The 15,648-nt window shown below is 58.1% G+C and overlaps 1 protein-coding gene across 2 annotated transcripts in view; it reads left to right on the forward strand.

Moving 5' to 3' along the window:
• Positions 1-297: 297 nt before the first annotated feature.
• ELN (elastin) overlaps positions 298-15,648 on the forward strand; it is a 32,511-nt gene continuing 17,160 nt past the window's right edge. For both annotated transcript variants that reach the window (XM_081255918.1, XM_081255917.1), the window contains exons 1-10: positions 298-687; positions 6,650-6,700; positions 7,700-7,729; positions 8,572-8,604; positions 12,573-12,668; positions 12,914-12,967; positions 13,056-13,118; positions 14,026-14,073; positions 15,066-15,137; positions 15,417-15,446. In XM_081255918.1, coding sequence (XP_081112044.1) covers positions 606-687; positions 6,650-6,700; positions 7,700-7,729; positions 8,572-8,604; positions 12,573-12,668; positions 12,914-12,967; positions 13,056-13,118; positions 14,026-14,073; positions 15,066-15,137; positions 15,417-15,446 — 559 coding nt within the window. In that variant the 5' untranslated portion in view covers positions 298-605. The remainder of the gene's footprint in view (positions 688-6,649; positions 6,701-7,699; positions 7,730-8,571; positions 8,605-12,572; positions 12,669-12,913; positions 12,968-13,055; positions 13,119-14,025; positions 14,074-15,065; positions 15,138-15,416; positions 15,447-15,648) is intronic.

Here is a 15,648-nt window from a genome sequence, read left to right on the forward strand (position 1 = left end):
CACCAACACCCCTGTCCCCAACTTTGGGCAAGGCTGTCTCTTGCCAGGTCTGGGAGTGCTGAGGGAGTCTGGAAGGCTGGGGTGAGGGCAGAGGCACGGGACAGCTGGCCTGTCTCCCCACACTGGGCCTGGGGCCCAGCCGCAGGGGCGGGGGCCTGGCCACTCAGGCCTTGGCTGGGGCCGGATCTTTGGCCGGGCTGCAGGGCCCTCCCTCCCGCTTCCTCTCCCGAGGGCTGTCCTGGCAGGGGCCCCCCTCGCACTTTCTGGCGGGGAACGGGGCCAGCAGTGAAAGAACAGCCACAGAGGGAAAGCAGGAGAGAGATGGGGGAAACTCTGTGTGTGTGTGTGTGTGTGTGTGTGCACGCACGTGTGTTTTAAGGAAAAAAGCCCACAGTCCAGTCCAGTCAGACCCAGCCTGGGAGGCTGTGAGCCGGCCTTTCGTAATTGCCCCCTCCCCGCGGCCCCCTCCCCGAGGCCTCCCCCTTCTCCCGCCCTCCCGCCCGCCCTCTCTCCCTCCCTCTTTCCCTCGCAGACCGACAAGGCAGCAATTACGCTTTGGGGATAAAACGAGGCGCAGAGAGCGGGCTAGGGCATTTCTCCCCGAGATGGCGGGTCTGACAGCTGCAGCCCTGCGGCCCGGAGCCCTCCTGCTTCTGCTGTGTATTCTCCACCCCTCGCAGCCCGGAGGTAGGCCTCACCCTGTTCCCTGACGTGCCCGCAGCCCTCGGGCCTCCCGCTCAGGTGGCTGGACCGACGGACGGACGAGAGGAATCTCTTCACCCCCAGCATCCTCCAGGGGGTCCCAGGCAGGAGCCCCTCAGCCACTGGATCCTTGGAACTGCCCCTCCCGGGAGCCAGCCGTGCTGAGCAGAAACCTGTCACACGATTGCCCCACGACTCAGGGTGACCCCAAATCAGCACCGGCTTCTGCTGCCCCAAGAGGGCTGATGGGCCCTGCTCTGTCCTGGGGGATCTCCCGGTATGGGGGTCGCAAGCATGCTGGGGAAGGGCCGATGAGGTCCCGTCGGGTCTGTGGGCACCGGCAGTTTGCACACCTGTGGACCTGCTGGGTGTGCGCGTGTGCTCTGGGGGCAGGGGACCTGGGCTGGAGGCCAGCTCAGCGGCAGTGAGCTCTCTGACCTCCACAGGTTCCTTGTCCCCTGGGAAGTCAGGACCCGCTCGGATCAAAGTCAGGGTTAAGTTGATTATAGGGTTGCGAGTTGGAAAGCTGCCGCTGTGGTCTGTCCCTGGTGAGGAGGGCTGGGAGCATGCGTGTATGCATGTGAGTGTGTGTGTGTGTGAGTGTGTTACATGCTATTGCACAGGTGTGCATGTTGTGTATATGCCCAGACGTGTCACCAAATAGAGGAGGAGGTTTCTGCGAGGGGATGAATGTTCACAGGTTCATCCTTGGACAGGTGTGTGTGTGGGGGGGGTTTGGGGAGGACGGGTGTTGTAGGTACATGAAGGTGCCTGTTAGCATGTGTAAAAGTCTGCCACCCAACAGGCATGTATACGTGGGAGATCTGGTGTCCAGGTGTGTCATTGGGTGTGGTTTGTCACTGTGCATGTGAGTGTGTGTGTATATGTGTGGTATGGAACACAAGCGAGCACAAGGAAGCTGGAGAAGGTATCCGTCTCCTGGCAGAGGGAGAGTGGTGAGTGGCAGGAGCTTGAGTGGACCTCGGGGCACTCCTTGACCACCTGGCATGTTCTCTGCCTTGGGTCCCGAGGGTGCCCCCCCCGGGGGCTGCTAGCACCTTGGGGGACCCTGGGAGTGGCCTACCACGGGTCCCTGAAGGTGCTCCTGGCCACGGGAAAAGAGAGGTGCAGGCAGCCTCACGAGCCTTTGGTGGGGTAGCCTGGGTGGGGTCTGGTTTCCGGGAGAGTCTTCCTCGCCATGAGAACCGGCCCTTCAGTGGCGGCCAGCGTGGGGAGGTGCACCGGTTGCAGCAGGGCCAGGCCGGAGGGCTGGAGCAGGGGACTTGGCAGGAGCAACAGCTCTTTCCGTGAGATTGACCAGCTGGGCAGGACCACTGGGAGCAGGGACTTCCTGCAGAGGTCAACTCCTGGGTCTGGACGAGGCCAAGGGATGGTGTGCACCCTCAGATGGGGCCCGTGGGGGTCAGTGAGACAATCCCAGAGGAGCAGCCACCCCCCATGCCTAAGAGTAGCAGCTCTGGTCCTGTCTGATCCTCCTCCCCGGAGTTTGGCCCCCGAACATCTGCCTCCCCAGAGAGAGCTCCCACCTGGAGCATGATGGTTAGTCCCCACAGGAACCCTGGGAGTAGAGGATGTTTATTTACGCTTTTCACATGGAGAGACTGAGGCTCAGACAGGCTAAGGCAGCCCCAGGGGGATTAGTACCAGCCAGCTCTCTGCCCTGGGCCAAAGATGAGGTGGCCAAAGATCCAGGTTCTGAGCAGCATTTGGGGAGGGGCAGGCTGGGGACCAAGTACTCTGGGGTGGGCCTGCCCTAAGAAGAATGCATCCCCAATGACCGGGCTAAATGCTCCATTGGTCCTGTTCTTTCTTTGCAAACATAAATCTCAGCTCTGTCCCAGGTCGTAGAGTAGCTGGGTCCAAATAAGGGGTGTGTGAATTGATGAGGTCTTCTGGGGTTTGTGCCCAGAGCCTCCCAAAGGAAGTCTAGAGAGATGGGAGGTGGGAGGGGCCCCCAACCCAAACGCATATACGCACACACCTGCCTGGCTGTCCTGAGGGAACCCAGCTTCCCCCCATCCCAAGAAGATATTACCCTCATGTGTTCCCCAGTTCCAAAGAACTGTGTTGCCAGGGGAGACAAGGAAGGGGCATCCCGGGAAGACTCTGTGATGGTAAAAGTTGTTTAGACCCATTTAAGATGGGTCAAAAGTAGCTTTGAAGATCAGCTGCCACAAGAGAGAGAGAAATTAAATCAGTTATAATTGGGACCAGCTGCCCCAAACCCCCAGAAATTTTATCATTTTGGTTTTGCGTGGTTTTTTGTTTGTTTGTTTGTTTGTTTTCTTATTTCGGAACTGAAGACGGTTTGCAGCAGGGATTTCCAGCCCTGGCTGCATAATTGGAGTTACCCGGGAACTTGAAACAATTCTGATGGGGGGTCTCACCCAAGAATTCTTGCTTTATTTGGTCTGGGGAGGGACCCAGACCTGTAGGTCTTGTAAAAAGCTGCCCAGGTGACTGAGGCGCCTCCGGGACCGTGGACCTTGGGGTTAGGGGTTGATCCTGCTCCAAGTCTGCTGGGGCCAAGGCAGGAGGGCAGACATGTCCAGGGGAGGGAGGGGACAGAGTCAGTCACTGGAGGATTGTTTTTGAAAAACCCTTGGCGGCCTTTCTCCATGCAAACGACAAACAGCTTCGTGTGGTCTTATCTGCGCCCCAGGCTGGCCCCCTGGACTTGGAACTGGCAAAGCCCCCTGCCAAGGCCTGCTGGACTGCTGCTCACTCCCAAACAGCCATCTCCCAGATCTTTGAACCTAGATCAAAGAATCTGGAATGCAGAATGCCCTGCGTGTGATTGGGGTCAGATGTGGTTCCTGGGCCAGGCACTTCATTTCTCTGACTCTTGGTTTCCCTGGCTGTAAAATGGGGAGAAACATCCCTGCCCTACTTACTGCCTAGGGCCGGTGGGAGGTTCCAGCAGTGTAACATTGCAAAAAAAAAAAAAAGCATCAAGTAAGAGGACTGTGGGAATGCAAAATTTAAAAACTGTATATTCTTATTCAGAACTTGCTATCTTGGACTGATCAACCCTTGTAAATTCGTGGACGTTTATGAGGTTTAATTTTCCCTCTTGCTACTCATGCCATGTTTTGTCCAGTGGGGAGGCAGCCCGTGTGTAAACAGAGATGCAGTAATGGAGGAAGCTGACAAGACTGGGAGAGGGGGTGGCCTAGAGGAGTCCCAGGAAATCCAGAAAGGCTTCACGGAAGAAGTGACATTTGAGTTAGACCTTGAAAAAAGGTCAATGTTCGAGGAGCTTCTGTGGATGAGAGGTGGGCCTCAGTCTTTGGGGCTCTGGGAGGCAGAACGAGAGAGACAGAGGGGCAGATTCTATCTCAGTAGGAGGAAGATCTCTCTGCAGGTAGAGCAGACAGCATCGGGAGGTGGGAATTTGCCTGTCACTGGAGGCGTGCAAGCAGGAACACAATAGGATGTTTGCAGAAGGAATTTCAGCCCAGGCCAGAAGACAGTTATGATCCCTGAGAGTATAGGATCATGATTCCAAGATGCAAGAGACAAGTTCCACCCTGGGCTAGCCGGTGAAACAAGCCAAACCCACATAAAACAAGACAAGTATGCTCCAGGCCAACTGCTTTGGGCCAGATGAGCAGTGAGAACCACAGGCTCAGAGACGGCGGGGGGGAGAAGCTGAGCCCAGTCTTGGTGGAAGGGTAGGACTTGGATAGAGGAGAGGGCATTCCTGGCAGGAGGAGCTTCTCAGGCCAAGGAGGGGAGGTGGGAAGGAGGATGCCCCTTCCCATGATGGGGCAGGAGAGGAGGCTGCTGCCTTTCGAAGACCTTTAATCAACTGCTGTCTTATTCTATTCTCACCTCTCCTGCACTTGAAGAGAGGCCGGGCGCGGATCCTTTACACCCACTAAGACTTCCCTATTTCCTCAGTGCAAAATAGGGATCAAAACCTCTGGCTCCCCAGGCCGTCATGGTTCAGGCACGGAGTCTGGCAAACATTGTTGGGATCTGAATCATGGGGGTGGAGAGTAGGGAGAAGAAAGAGCTGGGGACAGAAGGAGCAGAGAAGGAGCTGGCAGGCCCAGGAGGGGCCTGGCCACTGGTCAGGGGACAGAACCCCAGGAGAGGAAGTGGGGCTTCAGCCAGGCCAGCCCAAGGTGGGGAGACCCCAAGGCGGGGAGACCTTAGGCTGGTTGGGGATGGAACAGGTCAGACCACACCCACAGGCAACCTCCTTGCCTCCCCTCCACCTAACTCACCCATCCTTTATTGAACACCTACTGTATACCTGGCCCCAGGCCATGTACTGTACAGTGAAGTAGAAACAAAGTGTCACCTTTTTTTTAAGCGTTACCCAGTGCCAGGCCCAGGGTAGGACAGGTCTCTTGAACTCTTTGACAACTCGCAACAACCTGGCAAGGCAGCAGTTATCAGCCCCACGTAACTGAGGTTCAGAGAGGTTAAGTGACTTGCCTGAGGTCACACAGATGGTAAGAAGTGGCACAGCCGAGATTAGAGGCCAGATGGGTCTATCCTGAGCCCCTTGCTCCCTCCACCCACCATGTCGTTCCTGCAGTCTGCCCTGGAGCAGAGGCTTAGAGAGAGAGGAAAGAGAGGAGGGAGAGAGGCCTGGAGCACAACAGGGAAAGGCACATAAGAGACAGAGCTCAGAGCTCGGAGCCGGAGACCAGAGCCAGAGAAGGCATCAAAGGCCTGGGACGGACCATGTGTGCACTTGGCAGCCGATGACAGGACCCAGGCGCTCATTCCCAGCAGGCCCAGCCTCCTGGGGCCACTGCCCTGAGCCCCTGAGGCTCTGAGCAGATTGCTTAGACACTCCAGGCCTGGATTGCAGTGCCTGGGGGGCCTCAGGCCCGGGGGGGAGGTAGGCGGGTGGCGCCGGGGCTTTGGCACGGGGTAGCCATGACAGCTTGGCATCCTCCACCCTGCTGGGCCGTGGCTTAGGCTGACAGGGCCCTGGGGCCAGCAGGCCAGATGTCTGCTGGTCACACTGCGGAGCTGCCCAACACTGTCCCCCAACCCAGTCCACGCCCCATTCAGCAGGGTGGTGCTGGGGCCCGGGCTGGGGCACCGGCAAGGCGGCTTGTCAAGGCTGGGGCTGTTCTGTGGCAGTGGAGTCGGGGCCTGGTCTGCACCAGGACTGTCTGTTGCTATGACTACGTGCAGGCTGGGTCTGGAGTCCTGCATCACAGTACTCCCCGGTGAGAGCTTCACTGGTCCGTGGGGACTGAACTCGTGATCTGGGCTGGGCAGACAGCCCCTGGACTGGCCAGTGAATTAGCTTTTCCTTAGGAAACTATTCACTTTGCTCATTCATGGTGTCCCCCTCTGGGCCCCGGCGCCTCTTTAGGCAGCTCTGTGTCAGACAGCCAGAGCACCACCCAACCACTGCTTCCCGGTGGCTGAGGACGCGGCCGTCCTCTCAGCGTGGGAATGGCTGCACTTTTGTCGGCAGCAGCCACAGTTCCTTACCGCTCACTGTCACAGTCCGGCCTGCCCTCACACAACTCTGGCCCCCTCCCGTGCTGCTCAGGGCTGGAGAGGCTTGGCTGCCCAGCAAAAGGTGCTCAGACCCGGCCCCATGCCAGGCTCTCTCCAGGTAACGCAGTGCAAACCGTTATGCTCAGAGGAGTGGCCTGGCTTTGAATCCAGGCTCCATCTCTTTCCACCTGTGTGACCCCCCCTGCACATCCCTTAACCTCTCTGAGCCTGACTTCACATCTGTTAACATGAAGATAATAATCCCTGCCCTTCCAACCTCACCAGGCCAATTTGAGGAGCATTCATGAGAAAATGCTTTGTAAACATTATTTGCTTAGTCAACCTAAATTGCTTTGCAGACCCGCAGTATTATTATCATCATCATAATCTTTATCATGAGCGTGCTTTTATTCATTCTGGTTAATGGGGGACTCTACCTACTTCATTCCAGGGGTCCCAGGGGTTGTTCCTGGTGGAGTGCCTGGAGGCGTCTTCTTTCCAGGTAACGTACATGAAATTGTCACACTCCCAGGTAAGACAGATGGTGATTACATTCGCAAGAGATGCACATTGTGACACTGCAGAAGGGAAGAACATTGGCACGCCTACCCCAGAGGACCCATAAGTTACTCCTATTTTAAAAAGCAGTTACATGATGCTATTTTACAGCTATTAAGAGCACAAATTTTCTGAAAGATGAAACGCAATGCTTGTGAGACTGTCAGAAAGTGGCCGCCTCACCAATCCCTGCTGTTTAGGCTTCAAACCATTCACCTCACTCTTGGAAACCCATTCAAAGGAAATAATTGAAAAGAAGGGAAAAAGAACCATCTGCCCCAAGGTTCGTAGGAATGTTCTTTGCAAAAATGCAAACAAGAAACCCACCTGACTGGAGGGTGTGATTAAATAAACTCATATGATGCAACTACTAAAAATTATGATTATGCTATCTGTCAGGTAACGTGGTAAAGTGATTTTCAAGTAAAAACAATATAAAAGCAAGGACTAGGTACAGATGGACATTGGACCCCCCTCCAAAAAAAGAAAATGGGCAGAATATTAACGCAATGGCATGGGGGGCGGTGGGGGGCATATTTTCTTTTTTTTAACATCTTTATTGGACTATAATTGCTTTACAATTTTTCTTTTAATTTAGAAAAAAGCATAATGTTTTAAAGTAGGTTGAAACATCAAAACTAATATTTTCGATACTTACAAAGTGTCTGAGTGTTCGGAACCAACGTGGAAGTGAGGGCAGCTACCAGCACACTCCCAGGTACACACAGGCACACAGCTGTTTCCCCAATGAGATGGATGAGGAAACGGAGGCTCACAGAGGTCAAGGCTTGCCCGAGGTCATATGCCTAGGCAGCGGTGGATTTGACCAGGGTCAATGGATGGCTTCCTGGCAGGGGCCCTGATGGTCCTCTTTCTCTCTCTCTCTCTCTCTCTCTCTCTCTCTCTCTCTCTCTCTCTCTCTCTCTCTCTCCCCTCAACACAGGGGCTGGTCTCGGAGGCCTGGGAGGAGGAGGTAAGCTCAGACACCAAACTTGGTTCCTCAGCGATGGGGTCTGGGTCTCACTCTAGTCCACATACGTGCGCAGACCTCAGAACCTCAGAAGGCCCAGACATTAAGGGACCCCTCATTTCACAGACCGAGCGTCCAGTGGGGAGGGATTTGTCTAAGAACTAAAACTCACGAGTCCCCTAAGCCCCTCCCCCTGGCCTCTTTCCCTGGAGGCCCTGCCTTCTTTCATATTTCTTTCTTTTTTTTTCAAATTAATTAATTTACTTATTTTTGGCTGCGTTGGGTCTTTGTTGCTGTGTACAGGCTTTCTCTAGTTGCTGCGGGCGGGGGCTACTCTTCATTGAGGTGCGTGGGCTTCTCACTGCGGTGGCTTCTCTTGTTGTGTAGCACGGGCTCTAGGTGCACGGGCTCAGTAGTTGCGGCTCGCGGGCTGTAGGGCGCAGGCTCAGTAGTTGTGGCGCACTGGCTTAGTTGCTCTGCGGCACGTGGGATCTTCCCGGACCAGGGCTCCAACCCATGTCCCCTGCACTGGCAGGCAGATTCCCACCAGGGAAGTCCCTCTTTCATATTTCTTTTGATCCTCAGTAATATCCCTGCAAAGCCAACTGTGCGGGAAGCATCATCTCCTTCAGAGGCTGGGAAACAGTGTGAGAGAGGGTAACCCCAAATCAGGGCCAGAGCTGGGCTTCCCACCCAGGCATGTGGACACTGGGCTCCCAGCAGCTCCCTGTGCAGAGGGGAGGACCATTCCTCACCCCACAGTGAGACCCCGCAGTGCCCTGGGGGATCGTGGTAGGTCAGGTGGGCAGGGACTCCCCATTTACCACCATCTCTTCCCTCTGCAGCACTGGGCCCTGGAGGCAAACCACCCAAGCCAGGTAAGACCCGTGGCCTCAGAGCACTGAGTGAGTGCCAGTGGGGCAGGGGAGGGAAGGGTCCGCAGAGCTGTGAACCTAGCCTATGGACGGAGGAGGGAGGGAAGTGGTGGGTGGCAACAGCCTCTCTGCCCCCTAGTCAACCCCACCTATGACCTGGCTAGGGCCAAGCTCCGGGGCATCCAGGGTCAGGAGGCTGGAGGCAGCTTGCTGTCCTCCATGTGTGAGGGCTGTCTGGCACCTACGCTGCCAGTGCCTATGTGCCCAGCTGCCCTGACTGTCCCCTGTGCACAGGGTCCCAGAAACAACCCTGGTGCTGGAGTCAAAGGTAGGAATTGATGTTCCAGTGGCCACAAAGCCTGTGGGCTCAGACACAGATGGTGGGTCCCATACTCTGCCTGAATGGCCCCTGACCACAAACCAAGCCCTCTCTTACTCCAGGCCAAGATCCTAGATGTCCCTGTCCTTAATGACAATCTGAGCCCTTATCCTGACCCTGGGCTGAATCTTGACCCCAGACCAAGCCCTGAACCTAACCCTACCTAGGCTGCACCCTGATCCTGGCCCCAGATGAGCTTCCTTCCCAGGCCCCTTCCAGCTGTGTCCAAACCAAGGAGTTTTCCAGTATGAAGATGTGGCCAGATCTATCCCGGCCTTGCCCATGGGGCTTGGATCTGCCACTAGGGTCCACCATCAGCTCCAGAGAACACAACCCCAGGAAAGAGGGAGGGCGGGTTCCTCCTCCAGGAGGCCCTGATGGATAAGGATCAGGTGGAGGAAAGGGCGTCTCTGTCCGGATTTATGGCCCTAATAGCATGAGATGCTTCACATGCAGCCCTGGCACCCCCCACCCTGATCCGTGTCTCCCTGGCTCTGAAGCCTGGGACTGCAGGACAGTTTGCATGTCCAACAGCTCTTACAAAATCCAGATGTTCGATGATTCAAGTGCAAGTGAATCTACAAGACCCAGCTTCCCCTTCCCTGCAAGCCCATCTGGGTTATGAAACTACAGGGCTGGGGCCAGGCGAGAGAGATGCAGGAGGGCAGGAGGCCTGGGCAAGGGGTTTGCTGGGGTCTGTTGGGGTCTGCAAGGCTGGAGCCCTCGGGATTCACTGCTTATCCCACCTGAACCTGTTTCCTATCTTCTCCGAGGGGTGAGTGATCTTAGCAGGGTCTTTGACGGTAGAGAGAGAACAGGGAAAGGCTAGATGAACAAAGGTGTGGAATTAGGATCGTGCTTAGCTGCGAAGACCCAAATGGTAGCGGTCGTGACTGCAGAGCTAGAACAGGGATTGATTGATTCCACTGGCAGCAAGGGACACATGGCAGGTTGTGATGAAACACCGAAGAGAAGATTGTGAAAAATGCATTCAGTTGCAGTTGATAAAGTGAAGCTTTTATTGATGAAATGTTTAGTTTAGACTTCCAAAAGAACTTCTGGCTCGGGGTAAAGGCATAGACCGAGAGGAAAGTCAGAGCATCTGCTGATGAAAAGGGGCTGGACTCCATGACCTCCCTGAGGTCATCTTTCAGCCTTAGGACTCTGAGCTACAAAGGCCTGGACAGGGCCACAGTGTCCCCCCACCCCAAAGGGCAGCTCCCCACATCCGGGCAGCAGGGACGCCTGGGCCTGCCCAGATGGGATGGAACCAGGCACAGACAATGCATGTCATGCTTGGGAACAACTAATCCATTGGCGAGTGGAGGGTGGGTGGCCTGGCAGCTGCTCCACGTGGGCCTCGGCCGGTGGCCCTGCCTGGGCTCTCAGTGGGGGACCAGGCAGCTGGGAGCCAGCCCCACCTACACCCCCAGCACCGGCTGGAGGCCAGTCACCCACGCAAGAGGACAGGGGGGAGCAGGGGGGCCACCCACCGGTCACCCCGGCAGGATGCAGACGCTTTGCGCCCTCTGCCCACGAGCCCTCTGGTCCCAGGAAGGTCGGGAACACGCTGGCCATTTTGTAAGTGGGGAAACCTGAGTCTCAGAGAGGTGAAGTGACTTGCTCTTTCATGCAAGGAGGAGTTTGGGACAGCGGGATTTGAATCCAGGGCTCTCTGACTCGAGGGGATAGAGACGGTTGGGTAAGCCAGGCCCCTGGGCAACCAACCGTGGTCAACTCCTCGCCCCTCTCTCATCCTTTCTAGGGGTGACTTGGGGCATTTGGGCCAGGTGAGTCCACAGGAAGGAGGGCATGTAGCTGGTCATGCTACAGGGTGGCCCTGGGATCAGACAACTCTGGGGGAGCACGGAACGAGGGCAGATGGCTGCACAGGGGCTGCATGCCCCACCCCACGCACCCAGCCTCTTCTCACTTCCTGTTCGGTCCCCATCCTCTCCTCCCAGCCCCTCTGTAGTCAGGAAAGGCCCGAGCGTGTCCGCTGCCCTGTCAGAGCTCAGGACACAGGCCTGGCTAGAGAGAAACCCCTGCCAGAGCTGGGGAGGGGCAGGGCCTGCAGTCCTGGGAAGTGGACCCAGGCACACCCCACGCCCAGCTAGACCACACCACACCTGCCCGGAAGGGAGACTGGCCGGAGTCAGAGGTCCATCTACAGAGGGGCTGGCTGGGTTTCAGATGGGCCAGCTCACAGAAGTAGGAAATGGGGTCGGGGGACCACACCCAGTGAAAGCCAGGTGGACTCTCCAGGGCTCGGCAGTCCTGCATGTTTGAGGTCGGTCCCCAGAGAGGCCGCCCCTGAGCTTGGAACCCTGGTGGCCAGGACTGGTGCTTGTGGGAGAGATTCTCACATAATTGGAAACAAACCCGGCACGGTTGTGAACTCCAACCTGATTGCCCATCGGTCCTGGCCAAAGCCGTGGAATGTCTCCTGGAGGGGGAAAAGGAGAGATTGAACCCAGATGTGGGAAGGAGAGAGCCAGAGGGACCCATTTGGCTTTTCATAAACATTTTAGCATCTGTCTGCAGGGAGGCTCCCGGACTGCAGGGCAGGCTAGACGGATGGACAAAGGGGCTCCAGATACAGGGGAGAGGGCGTGGCCTGAGGCAGGGGACCCCTGCGAGGAAGCCAATGAGAGGCCTGGGGTGGGGCAGCTAACGTGGGAGCAGAGCAGGGCCTGGCCTGGGTGAGGTCTTGCAGGCAGCTCCTGCTCAGCCCCAGCCCTCGCAGGAAGCCCCTCTGGGTCCCTCGTTAGGTGGCGGGCCTTCTAAGGGAAGTGAGGTCTGGTCAGGGAGTGTTGTACGGAGTCAACACAGTCAGTCCACATGGCACATGGCAGTTGCTTGCTAAACAGCAGCTGCTATTTTATCAGATTGGCCCCTGAGTACCAAAGGTTTGAGTCCAGCTTAGGGCCCTGAGTGGCCACACGCCGACCACAGCATCACCAGGGTCCTGCCCCTACTCCACGAGACCCTTTCCACCCTGGGACCAGGAACGATGCCCCACACCAGCCCCTCACCTGGCTCTGTCTTCTTCTCCCTGCTGGTGCCGGAGGGCTTGTAGGTGCTGGCCTTGGGGCAGGTTAGTGTTGACACGAGGCAAGATGCCCCTCTGGGGGCCAGAGCATCTGCCCAGTATGGAGGGCAGTTGGGGGTACAAGGATGCAGACCGGGCCTGTCCTGGGCACTGGTGTAAGGGGTGGTGCTGAGACCACCTGCCCCGAGCAGCTGTCCAGGGCACAAGGGAATCACAGCTGGGTCCTGGGTGCTGTTATAACCTAGTAACAAGAGCTGGAGGAAAACAGCCCCAGGAACCCAAAGGAGTCGCCCACCTCGGCGGGGCTTCAGGAAGGCTTTTTGGAGGAGGGAGTTGTGAAAGTTAGATCCCGAAAGATCCCTGCGGTTTGTCAGGCCGAGTGGAGCAGCCTGCCCCATACTGCCCGCTGACACCGCATCCCGTCCTGGGAGCAGCAGTCACAGCTTTGCTTGGAGCCGAAGAGCCTCAAATGTACCGCGTGGGCAGCGCGGGCCAGGGAAGGGCTGCAAGCAGGACCTCACCCCATCCTCCTCTCCACAGGGCTCGGGGCCTTTCCTGCAGGGGCCTTCCCAGGAGCTCTGGTGCCCGGCGGCCCAGCTGGCGCTGCTGCAGCCTATAAAGCCGCTGCCAAGGCCGGTGAGTGTTACCCTTTGGGACGTGCCATAAGCCCTCTGGCCTCCACAGGCTCTCCACTTGGCAAAGAACCTTTCCTGAGGGGCAGGCAGACGGGAGCCTCAGCTCCATCTCCCGGGGGTGTGGGGAGGTAGCCAGCTGTGCCCGAGTCTCAGAGGTGGTGACAGGCCCAGACCTCAGCCCCGGGCCCTCCTGCCTTTGACGGTTCCTGGTGTGACCTCTCTCCTCTCCCACTCCTGGCTCTGTAGGTGCTGCGGGGCTTGGTGGGGTTGGCGGCGTTGGTGGCTTAGGAGTGCCTACAGGTATGGAGGCGAGACCTGGGTGGCCCCGGCGAAGGCCACGGTGTGTGGGGGGGTGGAGCCCACTCTGACGTGACCCCTTCCCTACCAGGTGCAGTGGTACCTCAGCTTGGAGCAGGAGTTGGAGCTGGAGTGAAGCCCGGGAAGGTGCCAGGTCAGTGTGGATGGGGTCCCTGGGGGTGGAGGGCAGAGGTCAGGGAGGAGCGAGAGCTTCTAAGGCCCACGGGGCAGGAAGGACAGGGCCCGGCTGCAGCAGGGCAGGGGGCATAGCCAGGCCCAGAACATGGTGCCGTGTCCCAGATAGGGGCAAGGGGCCCTGGTCTACCTTCCGGGCCCTTCTTCCAGGACCTTGGAGCAGACCTCAGAGACAGACTCTGTGGCACCCACATTCAAGCGACAGATGGGGACGCTGAGGCTCAAAATAGGGAGTCGGGGCTTCCCTGGTGGCGTAGTGGTTGAGAGTCCTCCTGCTGATGCAGGGGACGTGGGTTCGTGCCCTGGTCCGGGAAGATCCCACATGCTGCAGAGCGGCTGGGCCCGTGAGCCATGGCCGCTGAGCCTGCGCGTCTGGAGCCTGTGCTCTGTAAAGGGAGAGGCCACAACAGTGAGAGGCCTGCGTACCGTAAAAAAAAAAAAAAAAAAAAAGGGAGTCGGCACAGAAGGGCCCACCCGGCCCTGCACAGCAGGGGTGAGCCCGGTGACTCCCCATCCGGTGCTTGTTCATCTGCACCAAGCCATTGAGGAAGTGACTTCAGGTTAAACAAAAGGCTGCCTGAGTCCACACAGCAGGGAGGGAACATCTGGAAGCTGTTAACCCAGAGGTGGGCTGGGCCGGCCATGTAAACAGGCTCCAGGAGATGGGACAAATCCACGCACAGGAGGGTTTGCAGATGACTTCCGGAACTTACGGGAAGAGGGCTGCAGCCACCGCACGTGTCCCTCGCCGCTCCCACCGGGCATCCAGGTGGCTGGCTCAGGAGCCCCCGAGCTGCCACTGCGGGAAGGGCCGGGAGGGGCCCCTGGAGGCCAGGCTGCCGCTCACTCTCCTTCTTTGGCCACAGGTGTGGGGCTCCCAGGTGTATACCCAGGTGGAGTGCTCCCAGGCGCAGGTGAGAGCAAGGAGGAAAAGGGGACCCTGTAGCAAGGAGAGCAGACCCTGGCAGCCTCCCGGTGGCCCCCCGCCTCCCCCGAAGCCGAGGCCACCAGAGACCTTGGGTCCTGACCGGCATTTTCTCCCTAAGCATCAAAGCTCAGGCTACAGACATAAGATCTCTGGTTGTCTTTTCCCTACGAAGATCAACAAGCTTCCCCTGGCCCCCCCGAGCCCTGAGCCCAGGCCCAGACCCAGACACCATCACAGCCTGCAGTGGGCCCCCAAGAACAGACCAAGTCCCCAGTGTGGCCAGCAGTTTCCCAAAAGCCATAAGTCACCAGGGGCCCCATCCAGTGCATCCGCCCTGCAGGAGACCCTCGGAGCTGCCCTCTCAACCTCCTTTCCCCACCAGGGCCCGGCCACCCCACCCAACATATGACCTCTTGAATTCCCCCAAAAGCCCAGACTCGGGCTGCTCTGCGGGATTTGCTGGCAGAGTGTCCCTCCCTCGGCCCCTCCCTGCCACGGCGGCCCAGCCCCAGGGGAGACAGGAGAGTGGCAGCACCGGACACTGGCAAATGGAGTGTCACCCCGCCGGAGCAGATGACTGCTTTGTGTTTGCTTGTGAATCACACCCAGTGAGAGCCCCCCAAGGTCACAGGCCTCCCCGACCTGCAGGCTCTTCCCACTTCTGGCAGGCTTCTACCGTCTGCCTTCTCTGATGAGGGTGAGCAGGGCGGCGGGAAATTAACTCCAGTTTAGAGACAGGCCAACAGAAACACAGAAGCACATGGCTAGGAGATAGGATGAAAACTTCTGACCTTGGGTCAGATGGGGAAGAAAAGTCACCACCAAAGAGGCCCTCCCCCAACCCTGTGAGCCATGCCAGTAGCTGACAGTCAGTGCAGAAGGAGGCCAGCTGTGTCACTGACGGGGGTGTGGTGCGGGGCTGGACCTTCCAGGCCGGCCTTCCCACGCCCACTGCGAGCCCCCTCTTTGCCCCTTCAGGAGCTCGGTTCCCAGGTGTAGGGGTGCTCCCTGGGGTTCCCACTGGAGCAGGAGTCAAGGCCAAGGCCCCAGGTATGTTGCCAGCTGGCCTGGGGACCCGTGGTGGGAATCTCCATTCACCCTCAGTCCCCTCCGTCCTGGGGTGAGGGGCGGGGACCCTGGGCTCAGCTGGCTGAGATGGACGGCACATCTCTCAGAAACCCCCGAGTGTGTGCGAGGCAGCATGAGCTGGGAGGTCTGGGCAGAAGTGGCCACGGCTCGGGTCAACCCGCCCCTCAGCACTGCCATTGGTGCGTGGGTGCCCTGTGCCCGTGGTGGCAGGGCTGCAGTGATGGCTCCTTGTCACTGCAGGTGGAGGCGGAGCTTTTGCTGGAATCCCAGGTAAGGCAAGGCTGGGTCCCCCAAGCCAATGAGGGTGGGCAGGCCAACGGGTCGGCCAGCCGGGCAGGAGATCCTCTCCTGGGAGGGACTGGGCGTGCCTACTGCTCCAGACCTGGCTTCCGCACAAAGTGGCATCAATCACAGGCCTGCTTCCCCTGTGCCAACCCTCTGTCTGGGAGTCCACATGAGCCCAGAAAACCCA

The sequence above is a fragment of the Mesoplodon bidens genome, assembly GCF_964165515.1.
Source record: "Mesoplodon bidens genome assembly, chromosome: 15".
In the NCBI taxonomy this organism is placed as follows: Eukaryota; Metazoa; Chordata; class Mammalia; order Artiodactyla; family Ziphiidae; genus Mesoplodon; species Mesoplodon bidens.